Source organism: Loxodonta africana, chromosome 21 (assembly GCF_030014295.1).
Source record: "Loxodonta africana isolate mLoxAfr1 chromosome 21, mLoxAfr1.hap2, whole genome shotgun sequence".
NCBI classification, from domain to species: Eukaryota; Metazoa; Chordata; class Mammalia; order Proboscidea; family Elephantidae; genus Loxodonta; species Loxodonta africana.
Window position 1 is genome coordinate 43,960,366 of NC_087362.1, and position 16,792 is coordinate 43,977,157.

At 48.6% G+C, this 16,792-nt stretch overlaps 1 protein-coding gene across 5 annotated transcripts in view; it reads left to right on the plus strand.

The window, feature by feature from the left end:
- FCSK (fucose kinase) overlaps window positions 1-16,792 on the plus strand; it is a 43,605-nt gene that overhangs the window by 20,274 nt on the left and 6,539 nt on the right. For 3 of the 5 annotated variants that reach the window (XM_064273785.1, XM_064273787.1, XM_064273788.1), the window contains exons 2-15: window positions 7,506-7,610; window positions 7,960-8,111; window positions 8,927-8,977; window positions 10,583-10,708; window positions 11,049-11,121; window positions 11,547-11,644; window positions 12,045-12,125; window positions 12,760-12,879; window positions 13,090-13,261; window positions 13,662-13,774; window positions 14,652-14,753; window positions 14,872-15,042; window positions 15,526-15,590; window positions 16,285-16,655. In XM_064273785.1, coding sequence (XP_064129855.1) covers window positions 7,506-7,610; window positions 7,960-8,111; window positions 8,927-8,977; window positions 10,583-10,708; window positions 11,049-11,121; window positions 11,547-11,644; window positions 12,045-12,125; window positions 12,760-12,879; window positions 13,090-13,261; window positions 13,662-13,774; window positions 14,652-14,753; window positions 14,872-15,042; window positions 15,526-15,590; window positions 16,285-16,655 — 1,800 coding nt within the window. Of the gene's footprint in view, window positions 1-473; window positions 538-7,505; window positions 7,611-7,959; window positions 8,112-8,926; window positions 8,978-10,582; window positions 10,709-11,048; window positions 11,122-11,546; window positions 11,645-12,044; window positions 12,126-12,759; window positions 12,880-13,089; window positions 13,262-13,661; window positions 13,775-14,651; window positions 14,754-14,871; window positions 15,043-15,525; window positions 15,591-16,284; window positions 16,656-16,792 lie in introns of those variants that run through there. The other 2 variants (XM_003417159.4, XM_064273786.1) reach the window with 2 other exon arrangements.

Genomic DNA, 16,792 nt, shown 5'->3' on the forward strand with positions numbered 1-16,792 from the left:
AGGAGCGCCTGGTGGATTTGAACGGCCAACCCTTTGGTTAGTAGCTGTAGCACTTAACCACTACGCCACCGGGGTTTCCAAAACTAGCAACAACCACTGCTAATTGCCAATCCAAGGATAGCAGCTCACGCTCTTGTGTGATTTTTTTTTCCTCCCAGGTGGATTTTTTTTTTCCGCAAGAGAAGCGGTGATACTGGCCCATTCCAGGGAGTTCAAAACAAACAAAACACTCTGGCACCCCGATTCCCAGAAAACTTTCCTGTGTCTCTAAGATGGCTTGTCTCCACTGGGAGTTGTGGTTTTGTTGGCTAACAGAGGGCCCTCTCGCCTCACCTTCCCTTTCCGATCTGGGGACTCACTGCCTTTTAGGAAAGCGCTGCCCTGACCACATCTGCTTGCCCATGCGCTAGCTAGGATTAGGTCTTTTTAGGAGCACACGCCAGGGCGGACACGGATAAAACTACACTTCCCAGGGTGCGCCGCGAGGGACACACAGCCCCGCGTTAAGGCGCCCGCTCTGCGGAGCGCCGAGCGCAGGTAGGTACGTGGGGCCGCGTGTGCTCTCTCAAGTCTTGGGTCAGCACTCTTGGCCCAGGAGGACGAGCCGGGCGGGTCCAGACTGGGAAGAGTGTCCTTCCGGGGATCCTACTGGTGACCCCGTGGTCCTGCTTCCCCTTGGCCTGGGTCTTTCAAGAAATACCCCGGGGCCAGGCCGGTGCTGCGAGACCCGGAAACTATTCTGAAGCCTGTATTCTTTTCCAAGATTTCTGTACAAACGTTAGGTGTCACAGAGGGCAGAAATGCCTTGTTTCTACTGCATAAACCTTGGGATTAGGCACACCTAGCCTGCCCCGTATGTGCTCTTGTGTCGATTGTGATTGTTTCATCTCTTAAATTGTAGTTTCCTTATTTATAATGGGGGGGGGGCGGTGATAATAAGCACCAACTCAGGGCTGTTGGTGGGTTGTGTGATACATTGAACAATGCTTTTTGGCTTGTTGTTGTGTGCGGTGCAGTGGAGTGGATTCTGGCTCATAGAGACCTTATAGGACAGAGGAGAACTACCCCATAGGGTCTCCTAGGATGTGATATTTAAGGAAACAGGCTGTCACATCTTTCTACCACAGAGCATCTGATGGGTTCCAATCATGACCTTTTGGCTAGCAGCCCAGTGCTTAACCACTCCAAGGCCAGGGCTCCTGCCTTCGGCATCTCAAAAATTCAGTGCCGTGGACATAGTGTCTGAATAAAGGACTCCATATGTGTTAGCTCTGTGGATCATTCTCCCTTTTGTGTTATCATAAAATACTCTCTTGGTTGGTCTGGCAGGAGATGTCCCTCAGCCTTGTTTGATTCCCCCAGGCCTTCCCTTATTTTTTCTTCTCTAGGGACATCTCAGGCACAGAACAGCTCAGAGCCTTCAACTCCCAGATGCTTTAGGGCAGGTAAACTCTGCTGTTCCCTTTCCTGCAGAAGAGAGCTACCATTCTTTGAGCCCCTGCTGTGTGCCACATAATTTACGTTTTATTTAATGCTTACAATAGCCCTAGGAGGTTGGTATCTTGGGCCCTAATTTTCAGATTAGGAAATTGATGCCCAGAGAGGTTAAATAATCTGCCCAGGATCACACAGGAAGAGGCAAATATGGGGACAGAGCCCTGGGGGCTGTCCTCCCTACTGTAGCCACAAGCTGTTACCTGCCCATGTCTCTAAGTCACGATGCTGAGACAAAGAGTGGTCTTGGACCTGAGCCATCAGACTCTCCTTGGGGCATTTCTTCTCTCTGTCATTCAGCCCCTTTGTCTGGGGTCCAACATTATTATAATTATCACCTAGTAAGAAGCTGAGTGCCCCAGGTCCCATTCATGGCTGTAGCATCTATAGCTGATTGGTTTTGGGCAACTTAAATAATTTCCCTGAGCCTCGGTTTCTACCTCTGTAAAGGGCAGATAATAACACTTACCTTGCAGAGGTGTTGTGAAGATGAAAAATCATATTGTCTCAAGTGTGGCCCAGAGTGGGTGAACTTCGTCCCAGTGGCTGTTGTTATCAGTATCACCCCCATCCTGTTGTCACATTGTATTTGTTTAGGCTTTATCATAATTATAATAGCTGATATTTATTAAGCACTTTACATACATATTTACTCTTTGTTCTGCAGTGATATGACGTAGGTTCAGTGTAGTGATTAAGAGCATGAACTCTGACAAAAAAGTGTCTAGGTTCAAATTTGTCTCTGCAACTTGCTAGCCGTGTGACTTGGGCAAGTTACTTAATCTCTGTGCTTCAGTTTCGTCATCTTAAAAGATGAAGACGTAAAGATGGTACTTAGACAGACATTAGATCAGAGGTTCTTACAGTGATTTCGCCTTTGAAGAATCCAGACACTGAGCTGGGATTAGATGTGCAAGAGATTTATTGGGGGAGGAAGAAGGAGAGGGAGCTGGAGGAAATAGGTAAGCTGCAGGTCTGAGCCCTGTAAAGGACAGCAGGAAAGGAGGAGGGATGGTTAAGTAGAGTCTCAGATCACGGTGCACTTCTACAAAAGTTTCAGTCAGGACATGGGGAGGCCTGTCAGAAAGGAGTCTTAAATCTCACAGAAGTGGGTCTGTCTTAGTATCCCTGTTCTGCGCAGTCATTGGCTGGGAAGTGTGACCTTGGCATGAACAAGGTGGTGGTTTCAGAGCATAGCAGTTGGGGCATCTATCAATTACAGTCCCTGACACAAGAGCCCTGAGAGGTGTAGGGGTGCCTAAGGCCACACAGCTGGGATCCCTCACTTCCCCTTCATGGGGAAGGCCATGTGGGTGTCCTGGGTAATGCCTTTGTCCTCAGGTGCCTGGCCCAGACCTCTAGCTCAGATTTCCCCTCTGGAGTTCGCTTCTGGGCTGAGCAGTGAACAGAGCGATTTCTGTTACTGATGGAGGCTTCTCCTCAAAGTTTGTGGGAGTGTGGGTGGTGCTAAATGCTATTGTGTCAGCTTTAACCATAGGCTCGATGGCAGCAGAGTCTGGCACAAGAATAGACTTGCTGAGGCTCAGGTTTCCTGTTGGTGTTCCGTGGGGGCATGGGCTGACTACTGAACATGTGTTCAGAGCACATCTCTGATGGCATGGCCCCTCCCTGCACTGAGGTTTGGGGGTTGGAGGGAAGAGGTGGGGGGTAGGTTGCTTCCTGGATGGCAGCTAGAGCCCTGCCAAAGGCGGAGGCCAGGGCACTCCTGGGAACTCATCAACAGACGGTCTTGGGTAGGCCAGGGGTTCTGGAGTCCAGCTGATTTCCCATCTGGTGGGAGTGAGCCTTCCTTTTGCAAGGGGCAGAGGTGAAGTGATAGCTCTGGCCTCACTTTCTCCTCTTTGCTCAGAGTGCCCTGGAGGAAAGGTGGCTGAAAGGTGGGGGTTGCATTCCCCTGACTTGGAGCCTCTAGGAGGAGAGGCCTCCTCTGAGGTCCCTGTAATGGGCACCACTTTAACAGGGTGGTGCATACATTCTGTAGCCGTGTGATGTTGGCTGCTCCCAGCTGCCCCCTTCTCCAGAGAATTACCCTCAGCTGAAAGAGATTCCTGGCCTGGAGGTTATAACTCCCCGCCCTCCACCAAATCACAGCTAATGACTAAATGGTGAGGGGATGGTGGTCCAGAAACGGCATCCCCTTGCCTTAAGGTAGGAGCAACTCTAAAACCCATCCTCCTTCCCTCACTCCCTCACTCCTGACATACTCCCTTGGAAATCACATGCATCCAGATTTTATAAAGTTAAACACACACTTACTGCATGATCCAGCAGTCCTGCTCCTGGGTACAGAGAAATGAAGCCTTATGTTCACACAAAACCTGCATATGAACGTTGATAGCAACTCTATTCCCAGTCGCCAAAATCTGGACACAGTTCAAAGGCCCTTTGATGGGTGAATGGATAAGCAGATGGTGGTGTATTCATGCAATGGAATATTACTCAACAATTAAAAGGAACGAACTATTGATACACACAAACAGCTTGGGTGAATTAGGCATTATGCTGAGCAAAAGAAGCCAAAACTTGTTGTTAGGAGCTGTGGAGTCAGTTCCAACTCATAGGAACCCCATGTACAATAGAATGAAACACTGGTCCTGCACCATCCTCACAGTCATTGTTATGCTTGAGCCCATTGTTGCAGCCACTCTATCAGTCCATCTCATTGAGGGTCTTCCTCTTTTTTGCTGGCTGTCTACCAAGCATGATGTCCTTCTCCAGGATCTGATCCCTCCTGATAACATGTCCAAAATAAGTCAGATGAAGTCTCACCGTCCTTCTAAGGAGCATTCTGGCTGTACTTCTTCTAAGACATTGGTTCGTTCTTCTGGTAGTCCATAGTATATTCAATATTCTTTGCCAACACCATAATTGAAAGACGTCAATTCTTCTTCGGTCTTCCTTATTCATTGTCCAGCTTTTGTGTGCATACAAGATGATTGAAAACACCATGGCTTGGGTCAGGAGCACCTTAGTCCTTAAAGTGACATTTTTACTTTTTAACACTTTAAAGGGGTCTTTTGCAGCAGATTTACCCAATGCAATACGTTGTTTGATTTCTTGACTGCTGCTTCCATGAATGTTGATTATGGATCCAAATAAAATGAAACCCTTGACAACTTCAATATTTTCTCCATTTATCATGATGTTGCTTTTTAGTCCAGTTGTGAGGATTTTTATTTTCTTTATGTTGAGTTGCAATCCATACTGAAGGCTGTAGTCTTTGATATTCATCGGTAAGTGCTTCAGGTCCTCTTCACTTTCAGCAAACAAGGTTGTGTCATCTGCATATTGCAGGTTGTTAATGAGTCCTCCTCCAGTCCTGATGCCACATCCTTCTTCGTATAGCCCCGCTTCTCGTATTTTTGCTTCACATAAAGATTGGATAAGTTTGGTGAAAGGATACAACCCTGATGCACACTTTTCCTCCTTGTTCTCTTTGAACAACTGTCTCTTGGTCCATGTACAGGTTCCTCAGGAGCACAATTCAGTGTTCTGGAATTCCCGTTCTTTGCAATGTTATCTATAATTTGTTATGGTCCACACAGTTGAATTCCTTTGCATAGTCAATGAAACACAGGTAAACATCTTTCTGGTATTCTCTGCTTTTCAGCCATGATCCATCTGACATCGGCAATGATATCCCTTGTTCGAAGTCCTCTTCTGAATCCAGCTTGAATTTCTGGCAGTTCCCTGCTAATGTACTGCTGCAGCTGCTTTTGAATGATTTTCAGCAAAATTTTACTTGTGTGTTGATATTAATATTAATAATTGATAATTTCTACTTTCTGTTGGATCACCTTTCTTTGGGATGGACACAAATATGAATCTCTTCCAGTTGGCTGGCCAGGTAGCTGTCTTCCAAATTTCTTGGCACAGATCAGTGAGCACTTCCAGCCCTACATCCATTTGTTGAAACATCTCAATTTGTATTCCGTCAATTCCTGGAGCCTTGTTTGCCTCCTGAAATGGTTGAACGTTGACCAGTTCTTTTTGGTACAGTGACTCTGTGTATTCCTTCCATTTCCTTTTGATGCTTCATGCATTGTTTAATATTTTGGCCATAGAATCCTTCATTGTTGCAACTCAAGGCTTGAATTTTTTCTTCAGTTCTATCTGCTTGAGAAATGCTGAGTGTGTTCTTCTACTTTGGTTTTCCAGCTCTAGGACTTTGCTCATTTCTTTATAGTATTTTACTTTGTCTCTCAAGCCACCCTTTGAAATCTTCTGTTCAGCTCTTTTTTTTCCCCAATACATATAGAGATTTAATTAGAGGTAAGGTATTAATTTCTTTTAGGAAGTATGCAGGAAAAATGGGTGGGGGGGATGGATAGACCCCATAGATCGTCTTTGGTTTCTTGATAATGGTTGAATTACAGGCAGTCCCTGGGTTACAAACATCTGACTTACATACAACCCATAGTTACAAACCAACCCCCATAAAGCCGATTATATTACAAATTCGAGATACATACAATGGTTCATAATAACAAATGGAAGCTAATAATATTATTATTGTATTATTATGTTAAAGCTGTTTTAGTATATCGGAAAATGTTTCTTTAATGTTTTTAATGCATAGAAAGGTACATTATATACTATATACTAAGACAGACATTTGACTAATGTTAGACATGAACATTACCTATTCTGATTTATGTACAAATTCAACTTAATGACAGATTTAGGGATGGAACTCATTCATAATCCAGGAACTGTCTGTAATTAACACATTGCCATCAAGTCAATTCCTGCTCAGCTCTTTTACTTCATCATTTTTTCCACTTGCTTTAGCTACTCTACATTCCAGAACAAGTTTCAGAGTTTCTTCTGACATCCATTTTGGTCTTTTCTTTCTTTTCTTTCTTTTTAATGACCTTCTTCATAATGTCCTTGGTGTCATTCCACAACTAGTCTAGTCTTCAGTCATTAGTGTTGAATGTGTCAAATCTATTCTTGAGGTGGTCTCTAAATTCAGTTGGGATATACTTAAGGTCATATTTTGACTCTCGTGGACTTGCTTTCATTTTCTTCAGCTTCAAATTGACCTTGCATGTGAGCAATTGATGGTCTGTTCTGCATTCAGCCTTTGTTCTGACTGATGATATTGAACTTTTCCATCATCTCTTTCCACAGATGTAGTTGATTTATTCCTGTGTATTCCATTTGGTGATGTTCGTGTGTAGAGTTGCCATTTATGTTGTTGAAAAAATGTATCTGCAATGAAGAAGTTGTTGGTCTTGCAAAATTCTGTCATGCAATCTCCAGCATCATTTGTATCTCCAAGGCCATATTTTCCAACTACTGTTCCTTGTTCTTTGTTTCCAACTTTGACATTCCAATCACTGGTAATTATCAACGTATCTTGATTTCATGTTTGATTGATTTCAGACTGCAGAAGTTGGTAAAAACTTCAATTTCTTCATCTTTGGCCTTAGCGGTTGGTGTGTAAATTTGAATAATAGTTGTTTTAAGTGGCTTTCCTTGTGGGCATATGGATATTATCCTATAACTGACAGCGTTGTACTTCAGTATAGATCTCAAAATGTTCTTTTTGACAACGAATGCAATGCCATTCCTCTTCAATTTGTCATTCCCGGCATAGTAGACCATACCACCATGGGTGACCCTGCTGGTATTTTAAATACCGGTTGCACAGCTTCCAGCATCACAGCAACCTGCAAGCCACCATGGTATGACAAACTGACAGACGCATAGGGAGCAAAAGATTACAATTTGTTTATCTGACATTTTTTTAAATGACAAAACTACACCTGCAGAGAACAGATCAGTGGTTGCTGGGGTTAGGAATGGGGTAGGGTGTGACTATAAAGGGTTATCATGAGGGAATTTTGGGGGGTGATGGATTGTGATGGTGGCTACAAGAAGCTATACCTGTGTTAAAATTCATTGACTGTACACCAAAAAAGAATTAATTTTACTATATGAAAATTAAAAAAAAAAATTTACGTATACCCATGTCTCTGTCTCAGGCAGCCCCTCCATTTTGACCAGAATGGAGCAGCCGAAAGGTGTTGATTGGACAGTCATCATCCTGACATGCCAGTACAAAGACAGTGTCCAGGTCTTTCAGAGAGGTAGGTGACTCCCTCCTTTGCCCCTAATGTAAAGAACCCTTAGCCCACATTCCCTTGCCCTATCGCTGTAGGCTCTAGGTCTGGGCAGACCTGGATTCAAACTCAGATTCCACTTCTTCCTAACTGTGTGACTTCAGATATGTCATATCACTTCATTGAGCCTTAGTTTTCTCATCTGCAAAATGGGAATAATGATACCTCAGAGTTGGGCAAAGATCTAATGAGCTAGTATGTAAAAAACTAATAAGTCAAAGAAAGTAATATAACAACTATCAGTAGGCTTACTCCAGGTGCTTTAGACTGGGGTGGGGAGGCTGGGGGGAAGTTCTAGCATGTGTTATATCCACAGAGCTGGAGGTACGGCAGAAGCGGGAGCAGATCCCTGCTGGGACACTGTTACTGGCTGTGGAGGACCCTGAGACGCGTGTGGGCAGCGGAGGAGCCACCCTTAATGCCCTGCTGGTAGCTGCTGAACACCTGAGTGCCCAGGCAGGCTTTACTGTGAGTTTTCATGAAGTGCATCTCCTCCTGTGCTCACGTCCCCGTAAGTACAGGGATGAGAGTTAAACCAGATGATGTCCAAGGTCCCCAGCTCCTCTGGCTCCATTGCCCCAGCCAGCCCAGCATTTGACTTCAGTTTTCACATCTGTCAAGTGGGTAGAAACATCTTAGCCTTGTTATCCAGGTGAGCGCAGAACGAAAGGTTAACGTCTCCAATGGTTTTTTGTAAGTTGGAGCCAATATCTCAAAGTCAGACTTTCTGGCTTCTCTTGAAAAGTTTGAAGATCTTGCTTCCCTGGGCTATCTTTACCACATGGCTACTGTTGGTGGGAACTGAGGAGTGGTGCCCCCCTGGGCAGGGCCTGAGAGTCAGTGTCTCCACTGGGTTATCTGGGTTATGTCACACACACCCAGCCACTCCATTGAGCCACATTGCCCATGTGGCCTACCCTGACATAGGACATGAAGGTGGTCACAGGCATGTACATGCTGTGGTGATGGAGGCAGCACCAGCAGGGGAGGAGACCACTGTATTGTTGCCACTGGGCTGACTTACCCTGAGTCACCTAGCCAGCCCCATGTTCCTGCCTACAGCCTCCCCTCAAAGCAAGTGGCCCAGGCTGAGGGCCTCTGGGCTTCCTTTTCCAGGAGGGCCAGGGCTGCCCTTGCCTGCCTGTGGCCACCCATCTTGACCTTGCCTTTTGTTCCTTTGGTACCTGAGTGCATTTGTGTTGGGGACCCTTCCTGGAGGGTGCTGTCCTCTCAGGGTGGGTCCCCTGAGAGCTCCATTCAGAGTGCTCTACTGTCCCTGACAGGTGGTCACGTCTGACGTTCTGCAATCAGCCTGGATCCTCATCCTGCACATGGTAAGCAGAGTCCAGGGTAGGAGCCATACAGAAGGCTGGAACAGCAATTTTCAGGGCTGGATGGGGCCTTCGGGTGTTGTACCTTTGTGTGTACGCAGGGTGTTCATTGTGCAAATTTAGAAGAACCACAAGGAGAATTGGTCTAAATGTCCAACAGATAGGGGACTGGCTAAGTAAGTATATGTGGCATATCTTCCTGTTGAAATATTAGATAGCAATTGAAAAGGTTAAAAAGGTCCGTCTAACTCTATGCATTGGTCTAGAAAGACTTAACCTGCTCTGTGACTTTGCCAAGTCACTTGGCCTCAGTTTCCTCATCTGTAAAATGAAATGGCAATAGTTCCTATCTCATATGGATGTGCTGAGATGATCCATGTAATATAAATGTTTAAAACAGGTCCTGGATCATTGTAAGTGCTCAGTGAATATATTTATTTTTTTAAATAATATTTTATTGAGTTTTTAAAAAATAATATTTTATTGAGCTTTTGCTGAAAGTTAGGTTCCCATTTGACAATTTTCATACCAATTTTTCAGTGACATTAGTTACATTTATCACAATGTATCAATATTCTCTTTGTATTCAGTTTGTTTCTTTCCAGTAGTTTAGTTTCCCTGCCCCCTTATCTTCTCATCTTTGCTTTTGAGTAATTGTTGACCTTTTGGTCTTGTACTGATGGTTTTTAAGTAGGGCAGGGTAATATCATTTATTTGGTATGCCATCACTAAAAGGTGATCTCGGGATAGATTTGGTTCTAGGCTTAAAGAGTGTGTTAGGGCGATAGCCTCAGGGAGTCCTCTGTTCTCTGCTGTTCCAGTTTGTCTGGTTTCTTTCTTTCTTTTTTTTTTTAATAAGAATTTGAATTCTGCTCCATATTTTTCTCCCATTCTGTCTAGAACCAACTATTGTGACTCTGGTCAGAATAGACAGTCATGATGACTGGGTACCATCTAGTTCTTCTGGTCGCAGGGTAAACGAGTCAGTGAATGTATTTTCATTGGAAAGTGAAAAACACCACAACAGAAGTTTGTATAGAATGATCTCATTTTTATAATTAAATTTTCTATTGAGATAATTGTAGATCTGTATACATCAGTATTTTTTAGAAATAATACAGAGAGAATCTCTTGTAAACTTTGCCGAGATTCCCCTAATGATAACATTTTGTAAAGCTATATTTTGGTCACAACCAAGATATTGACATTGGTACAGTCCTTCCGCCATCTTACTCATGTTTTCTGTTTAATTATACTCGTTTGTGTGTGTGTATTTTCTTTTGTCTCTACCTTTTCAGAATGGTCTTATTTTTTGTAAAAAAAAAAAAAATTTTATGAGAACGTACGAATAAAAGTCTGATAGGATATACATCAAAATGAGGGCAGTGGTTGTTATCTCTGAGGGATTTTTATTTGCATATCTGCAGAACTAAAACTTCCTAATTTTTTACAGTAATCTCATAATTAAAAAAATTGTAAGCGAGAACACTAAGAGAACACTTTAAGAAAGTTCTCTAGCTTGATGGCTTTCCGTCCTTGTACAGCTAATGTGGAGTTCCCCAGGCTCAGTGCTCCAAGGGCTCTCTCACCAGTCCCTGTTCCCATCAGGGCCGAGACTTTCCTTTCGATGACTGTGGGCGAGCTTTTATCTGCCTCCCTGTGGAGAATCCCCAGGCCCCCGTGGAGGCTGTGGTCTGCAACCTGGACTGCTTACTGGACATCATGACCCACCGGGTGAGGCCAGGCAACAGCCCATGGGCCTCTTCCCAGATATAACCTTGTCTCTCCCACTATACTACCAGCTGTAGTCTATGCGGCTTAGACTGGGCATCCTGGGGAGAATGGCTTAGGGGGTACTCAGGGTTAGTTAGAGTTTTGAGAAGTTAGTCTTGGCTACAACTAGGGGAAGAGGGGTCATCAGGTAGGATGGGGGAGGGCCAGCATCAGCACGTCAGCAGCAGAGGCCCCTGGGACCAGACAGCTGCTGGAGTAGCAGAGCAGGCCTGAACTTGGGCTGTGAGGGGACAGAGGGAAGGCTGGGCCAGGCTACCAGCTGCGTTCTTTGTCTCTGCAGCTGGGCCCAGGCTCCCCGCCAGGCGTGTGGGTCTGCAGCACCGACATGCTGCTCTCTGTTCCTCCAAACCCAGGTGAGCTGGGCTCAGCCTGGGACAATCCTGCCTAGCCACAGCTGAAGGCTACTTCTGCCTTTTCTCTCCCTCTGTCTCTGGTCCAGCCCCATAGCTCTATTCAGAAGAGAAGCTGTAGGGTGAGAAGAATGAAGCTGGACCAAGAGACAGAGCTTCCCCTGCTGGCCCTCAGCCTGCCTGTCTGTAGAATGGAGATAATCATTCCAGTCTGGCCCTTTCTGCCACACAGGACTTTGTGGAAGAACTTTGGGAGGAAGAGGGGTTGTCATTCTTCCAGAGGAATGTCCACTTGGCTTTGGAAGCCATCTTTTCCTTTTGGAGGTGCCCAGATGCCCCAGCTCTGAGCTCTTGCCTCCTACTAGCCGGGAACTCCCTACCTTGGTTTGGGGCCCCTGGGAAGCTTCCTGACTGCTCCACCCCTACAGGGATCAGCTGGGACGGCTTCCGGGGAGCCAGAGTGATCGCCCTTCCAGGGAGCTCGGCCTACGCTCGGAATCACGGCATCTACCTCAGTGACTCCCAGGTAAAGCCCCTGGGAGCTGTGGCAAGGGGCAGCAGAGCAGGCCTGGGTCAGCCCTCTATTCCATGCTCTGGGCAACCTCTTTTCCTGGGTTTCTGAGGTCCTTGATTTCCTCCATGGTAATAGATCTCGTGCTCCCTTGCTGTTTTGGCAAGCATGATTCATACTGACTGTGGGCCACGCTCTGTGCTCAGGCTTAGACGCTATAAAGACATTTAAAGCCTGTCCTTTCCCCTCCCCGTGGCAGTCTTGGGGGCTTGTGTCACCATGAGTACGCTGGTGTCTGTCAGACTTGTGTCCTGAGCTTTCATTTGGAGAACATCAGTGCTGACTTCTACGGCTCTGTCCACCTTCCCGATCCTTTCTTGCCCCTTCCCTAACTCTGTTTTCTCCCCCAACATAGGGTTTCGTTTTGGACATTTACTACCAGGGCACTGAGGCAGAAATACAACGCTGTGCCAGGCCTGATGGGAGGGTGCCACTGGTATGGCTGCCAAGCGCGGAGTGGGGGCCTTTGGGGACTTTGTGGGGTTGGGAAGGGAGAGCTTGCCTTCCTGCCCGGGGCAGAGCCCCATTTTTTCAAGAAGCATTCTGGGGCAGGCCAGAGCCAGCATCTGAGGAAGATCTGGACCTGGAATTTGAGGAAAATCTAGAACTGACATTTAGAGGACCAGCTAGAAGCAGAGTCTGAGGAAGAGGCAGCCTTGGAATTTAGGGAACTGGTCTAAACCACAAGGCCTAGATCCAGAATATGAGCAAGGGTAGGGAATGCAGTTGGGAGGAGGCCTAGACCAGATGCCTGGGGATGTTCTAGAGTGAAGGACAAGGATAGGAGTGATGGGGAGGGGTTTGGGACTGGGCCATGGGAAGATGGAGAACTGGGTTTGGGAGGAGTTCTGAAAATTGAGGGGAATCCTAGAGGGTACCTGCCAAGGGCTCCCTTGGTAGGAGCTGCCTCAAGTAAGCCTGGGATCTGGTTGCTGGAGGCTCTAAAGCCGAAGATCCCTGCCTTATATGGCGATTGGCCTTGCTTGGCCCATCTACGTATATCCTTCCTGACTCATGCCCATGCCTGCCCTCAAGGCCTCCTTACCTGACTCTTGTGGTGGCCCCTCCAGGTCTCTGGGATTGTCTTCTTCTCTGTGGAGACTGCTGAGCGCCTCCTGGCCACCCACGTGAGCCCACCCCTGGATGCCTGTACCTATATGGGCTTGGACTCTGGAGCCCGGCCTGTTCAGGTGACTGGGGATGGGGCTGGGGGTCCTGGCCTGGGAAAGAAGACAGCCCAACACTGGCCCTAACACTGGCCACTTGGCTGTGTGACCTCCGGCTAGCCCTTCCCCTCTCTGGGTCAACATCTCTGGGGTGGGACTGCCCCAGCTCAGCCTAGGAACTGTGAGGCCTAATCCCTGCCCCCCTAATAGCTGTGTTTCCCACCCTTGCTCCAGCTGTCTCTGTTTTTCGACATCGTGCTCTCCATGGCTCGGAATGTGAGCAAGGAGGACTTCCTGGTGGGGCGGCCTCCAGAGATGGGGCAAGGCGACGTGGGCATAGCAGCCTATCTCCAGGGTGCCCGGGCCGAGCTATGGAGAGAGCTCCGTGATCAGCCCCTCACCATGGGTGGGTACTGCTTGTCGGCTTCCTTGGGTGGGGAGACCATGGGAGTGAGGACCACCAGAATGAAGCTGCCTCCACCTGGTTCCTGGGTTCCTGAAGGAAGCCTATGGATGGACTGGACAATTACCCTACCCCATCTAGAGCCTCCCAATGTGATAACTCTTCCCTTTCTCCTTTTGTCTCATTCCCGGGCTCCAGTTCCAGTCCTTCCACTCTCTGGCTGTTTGACTTTGAGCAAGTTGCTGAACCTCTCTGGTTCTCAGCTTCCCTATCAGCACAACAGCCTCATCACTATGCCTGCCTTCCCTGGGCATGATGAGGATATGTCTGTTGGCGAGAAGCCCAGCCTGGCACCAGTCCTGCAGCAGGCGTGGGGCTGGGGTTGGTACTTGTGTCTTTACAGCTTATGTTCCTGACGGCAGCTACAGCTACATGACCTCCTTAGCCAGTGAGCTCCTGCACAGCCTCACGGTCCCCAGTACCCCCAGGGCCCAGACTGTGCACTCCCAGGTAGAGGTGAGAGCTGCCTTACCCTCAGAAGTGCTCGCTGGGTACCTGGGGTCAGGTGGGATGGGGACTTTGAGGAAGGGAAAGATGGCCCATGCTCAGATTACCTATGAGAATAAAACCAAAACCAAATGTGTTGCTGTTGAGTCAGTTCTGACTCATAGTGACCCTGTATGACAGAGTAGAACTGCCCCATAGGATTTCCAAGAAATGGCTGGGGATTTGAACTGCTGACCTTTTGGTTAGCAGCCGAGCTGTTAACTACTGTGCTGCTAGGGCTTCCCTGTGAGTATAGGTGTTGATGTTATTCCCGTTGCAGGTAAGGTACTGGAGGCTCAGAGGCCTGAGGCCACAGAGGCAGTAAGTGGCTAAACCAGGATTCTAAAATCCAAGTCAGCCTGATTGAGGAGCTAAAGAAGACCCCTTCTCACACTTTATGTAGGGTCTCTTGGGGAGACAAACATACTCGAAGTAATGGGTCTGGGTGGCAGGGCCAGTGCCATGGCATGGAAGAAGGGGGCAGATAGAGTACAAAGGTGGCCCTTGGGGCACTGGGAGAGGGTAGCTGGACAGGTGGGAAAGGTTTTCTGGAAGAGCTGTCATCTCAGTGGGACCTCTATTATTCGAGTTCAGATTTGCTCTGGAGGAGAATGTAGCGAGAACGTGCCCCTTGGGGGAACAGCATGAACAAGGCTGGGGGTGAGAATAGGCCTTAGGCTGGCATTGGGGTAGGTACAGAGAGGGGTCTGGCTGACTGAAGGGCATGGGGTTCGGCAGGAATTCTGGCAGAGGCCTTGAATGCCAGATGCTTGGGAATGGAGCAGGACTGGAGGAAGTTCCCCTCTCCTGCCCTTGGCCCTCATGACCTTCCACCCTGGCTTCACAGGAGCTAGAGCTCCTGGAGCCTGGGAGCTCTGTGGTCAGCTGCGTGCTGGAGGGTCCTGTTTGGCTGGGTCCTGGGAGTGTCCTGCAGCACTGCCACCTGCGGGTGAGGCCTGAGATCATGGGCAGGAAGGAGGGCAGGGGTAGGGGGGCTGGGGTCCTGTGCAGGGGGAATGCCTGGGGCTGCACTGCCCACCCAGGATGCCTGCACTCTCCCCTGCCAGGGCCCCATTCACATCAGTACTGGCTGCTTCCTGAGTGGCCTGGACATAGCCCAGTCGGAAGCACTGCATGGCATGGAGCTGCGTGACCTCATCCTGCAGGGACACCACATGCGGCTGCACGGCTCTCTGGGCCGGGTCTTCACCCTCACTGGCCGTCTGGACAATTGGGAAGTAGGTGCCCTACATCTCCCCCACCTCTGTCTTCAGACTTTGGGGAGCTCCGGGGGGCTCTAGTTCCCACTACACCATGGGGTGTTGGAGGACACTCCAGGGCTCTCTGAGTGCTGGCCTGAGGGATAGGCTGTGAGGACGGTGTGGCCAATAGAGTCTCAACAGGCCTTTACCCTCTCCTCTCTTCTGCTCTGCTAGGCTGGGTGGGGATTTTTATCCCCATTTTACAGGCTGGAGACTGAGGTGCAGAGAGGGGAGGTAACCTGCTTTGGGCCACACAGCCAGGTTTGGTGGATCAGGCTTGGAACCCAGGGCTCTACTCCCAAATTCCAGGCACCTGGGCAGGAGTGCTGGGGCCTTAGGGCTTAAAGCACTATATACCCATGTTTCTCTTCCTGTCCTCCTTGAGGAGCTCGCTGGCCTAACGTCCCTAATCCCTACCTGTTGCCCCTCATCCCTTATGGCTTCCTCCTCTTCCCCCAGAGACAGGGAACAGGCACATATCTCAACATGCCTTGGAGTGAATTCTTCCAGAAGACAGGCATCCGGTAAGGTTGATGGTGCCCATGGGCCTCTAGACCTAGGGAGTTTCCCTGAGGCTCATTCCTTCCCCTGGCCCAGAACAGCACCCAGCCCTTTACCCTCCCACTGGACCTGGGGTAGTTTGGGGGCAGACTGGTTCTCCTCAGCACCCTCTTAAAAAAAAAACAAACCATTGCCATTGAGTCAATTCCAACTCATAGCAACCCTATAGGACAGAGTAGAACTGCCCCATAGGATTTCCAAGGAGCAGTTGATGGATTCAAACTGCCAACCTTTTTTTAGCAGCCAAACGCTTAACCACTGTGCCACCTGGACTCCACCCTCCCTCTGGGTACCCCTAAATCTCTGGCAATCTCAGGCTTGGGGATTTTTGTTCAGTGGCCTGGGAGAGGAGCCAAGGCTGAATTGTCATCCCTGGTGTGGCTTCTTTTTTTTAATATAATTTATTTTTGTTGTTGGGAATATACACAGCAGAACATATACCAGTTTAATAACTTTGACATGCACAATTCAGTGACATTAATTACATTCTTCTTCAAGTTGTGCAACCTTGTGCCACCTCTTGGTAGTAGCAACTGAAGGAATTTGTCCTGTCCTCAGCCCCCAGCTGAAGGCCCCCTCTGACAGGCAGGTCAGGGCTTGGCAAGGGGGCAGGAGCCCTCGATTCCCTCCCCCTAATGTGCCCTCTCCTCCTGTCAGAGATTGGGACCTGTGGGACCCGGACACGCCTCCCACAGAGCGCTGCCTTCTCAGTGCCCGCCTCTTCCCTGTATTCCACCCCTTGAGGGCCGTGGGGCCCTGTGACCTGCTGTGGATGCTGGATCCCAAACAGGATGAGGGTGAGGCCCTGCGGGCCTGGCGAGCTGCCTGGCGTCTGTCCTGGGAGCAGCTGCAGCCGTGTCTGGACCGGGGTGCCACGCTGGCCTCCCGCCGGGACCTGTTCTTTCACCAGGCCCTGCATAAAGCACGGCATGTGCTGGAGGCACGGCAGGACCTCAGCCTGCACCCGCTGATCCGGGCTGCTGTCCGTGAGGGCTGCCCTGGACCCCTGCTGACCACGCTGGACCAGGGTGAGAGTGCTAGGCATAAGTGCTAGGGAGCCAGACCCACGTTATCTGCTGGCCTGCCATCTGGGCCATCAACCTGAGGGTGCTAGGGAGCCACAGGAGACTGTAAAAGCAGGGGAGAGAGGCAACTGGAATTTACT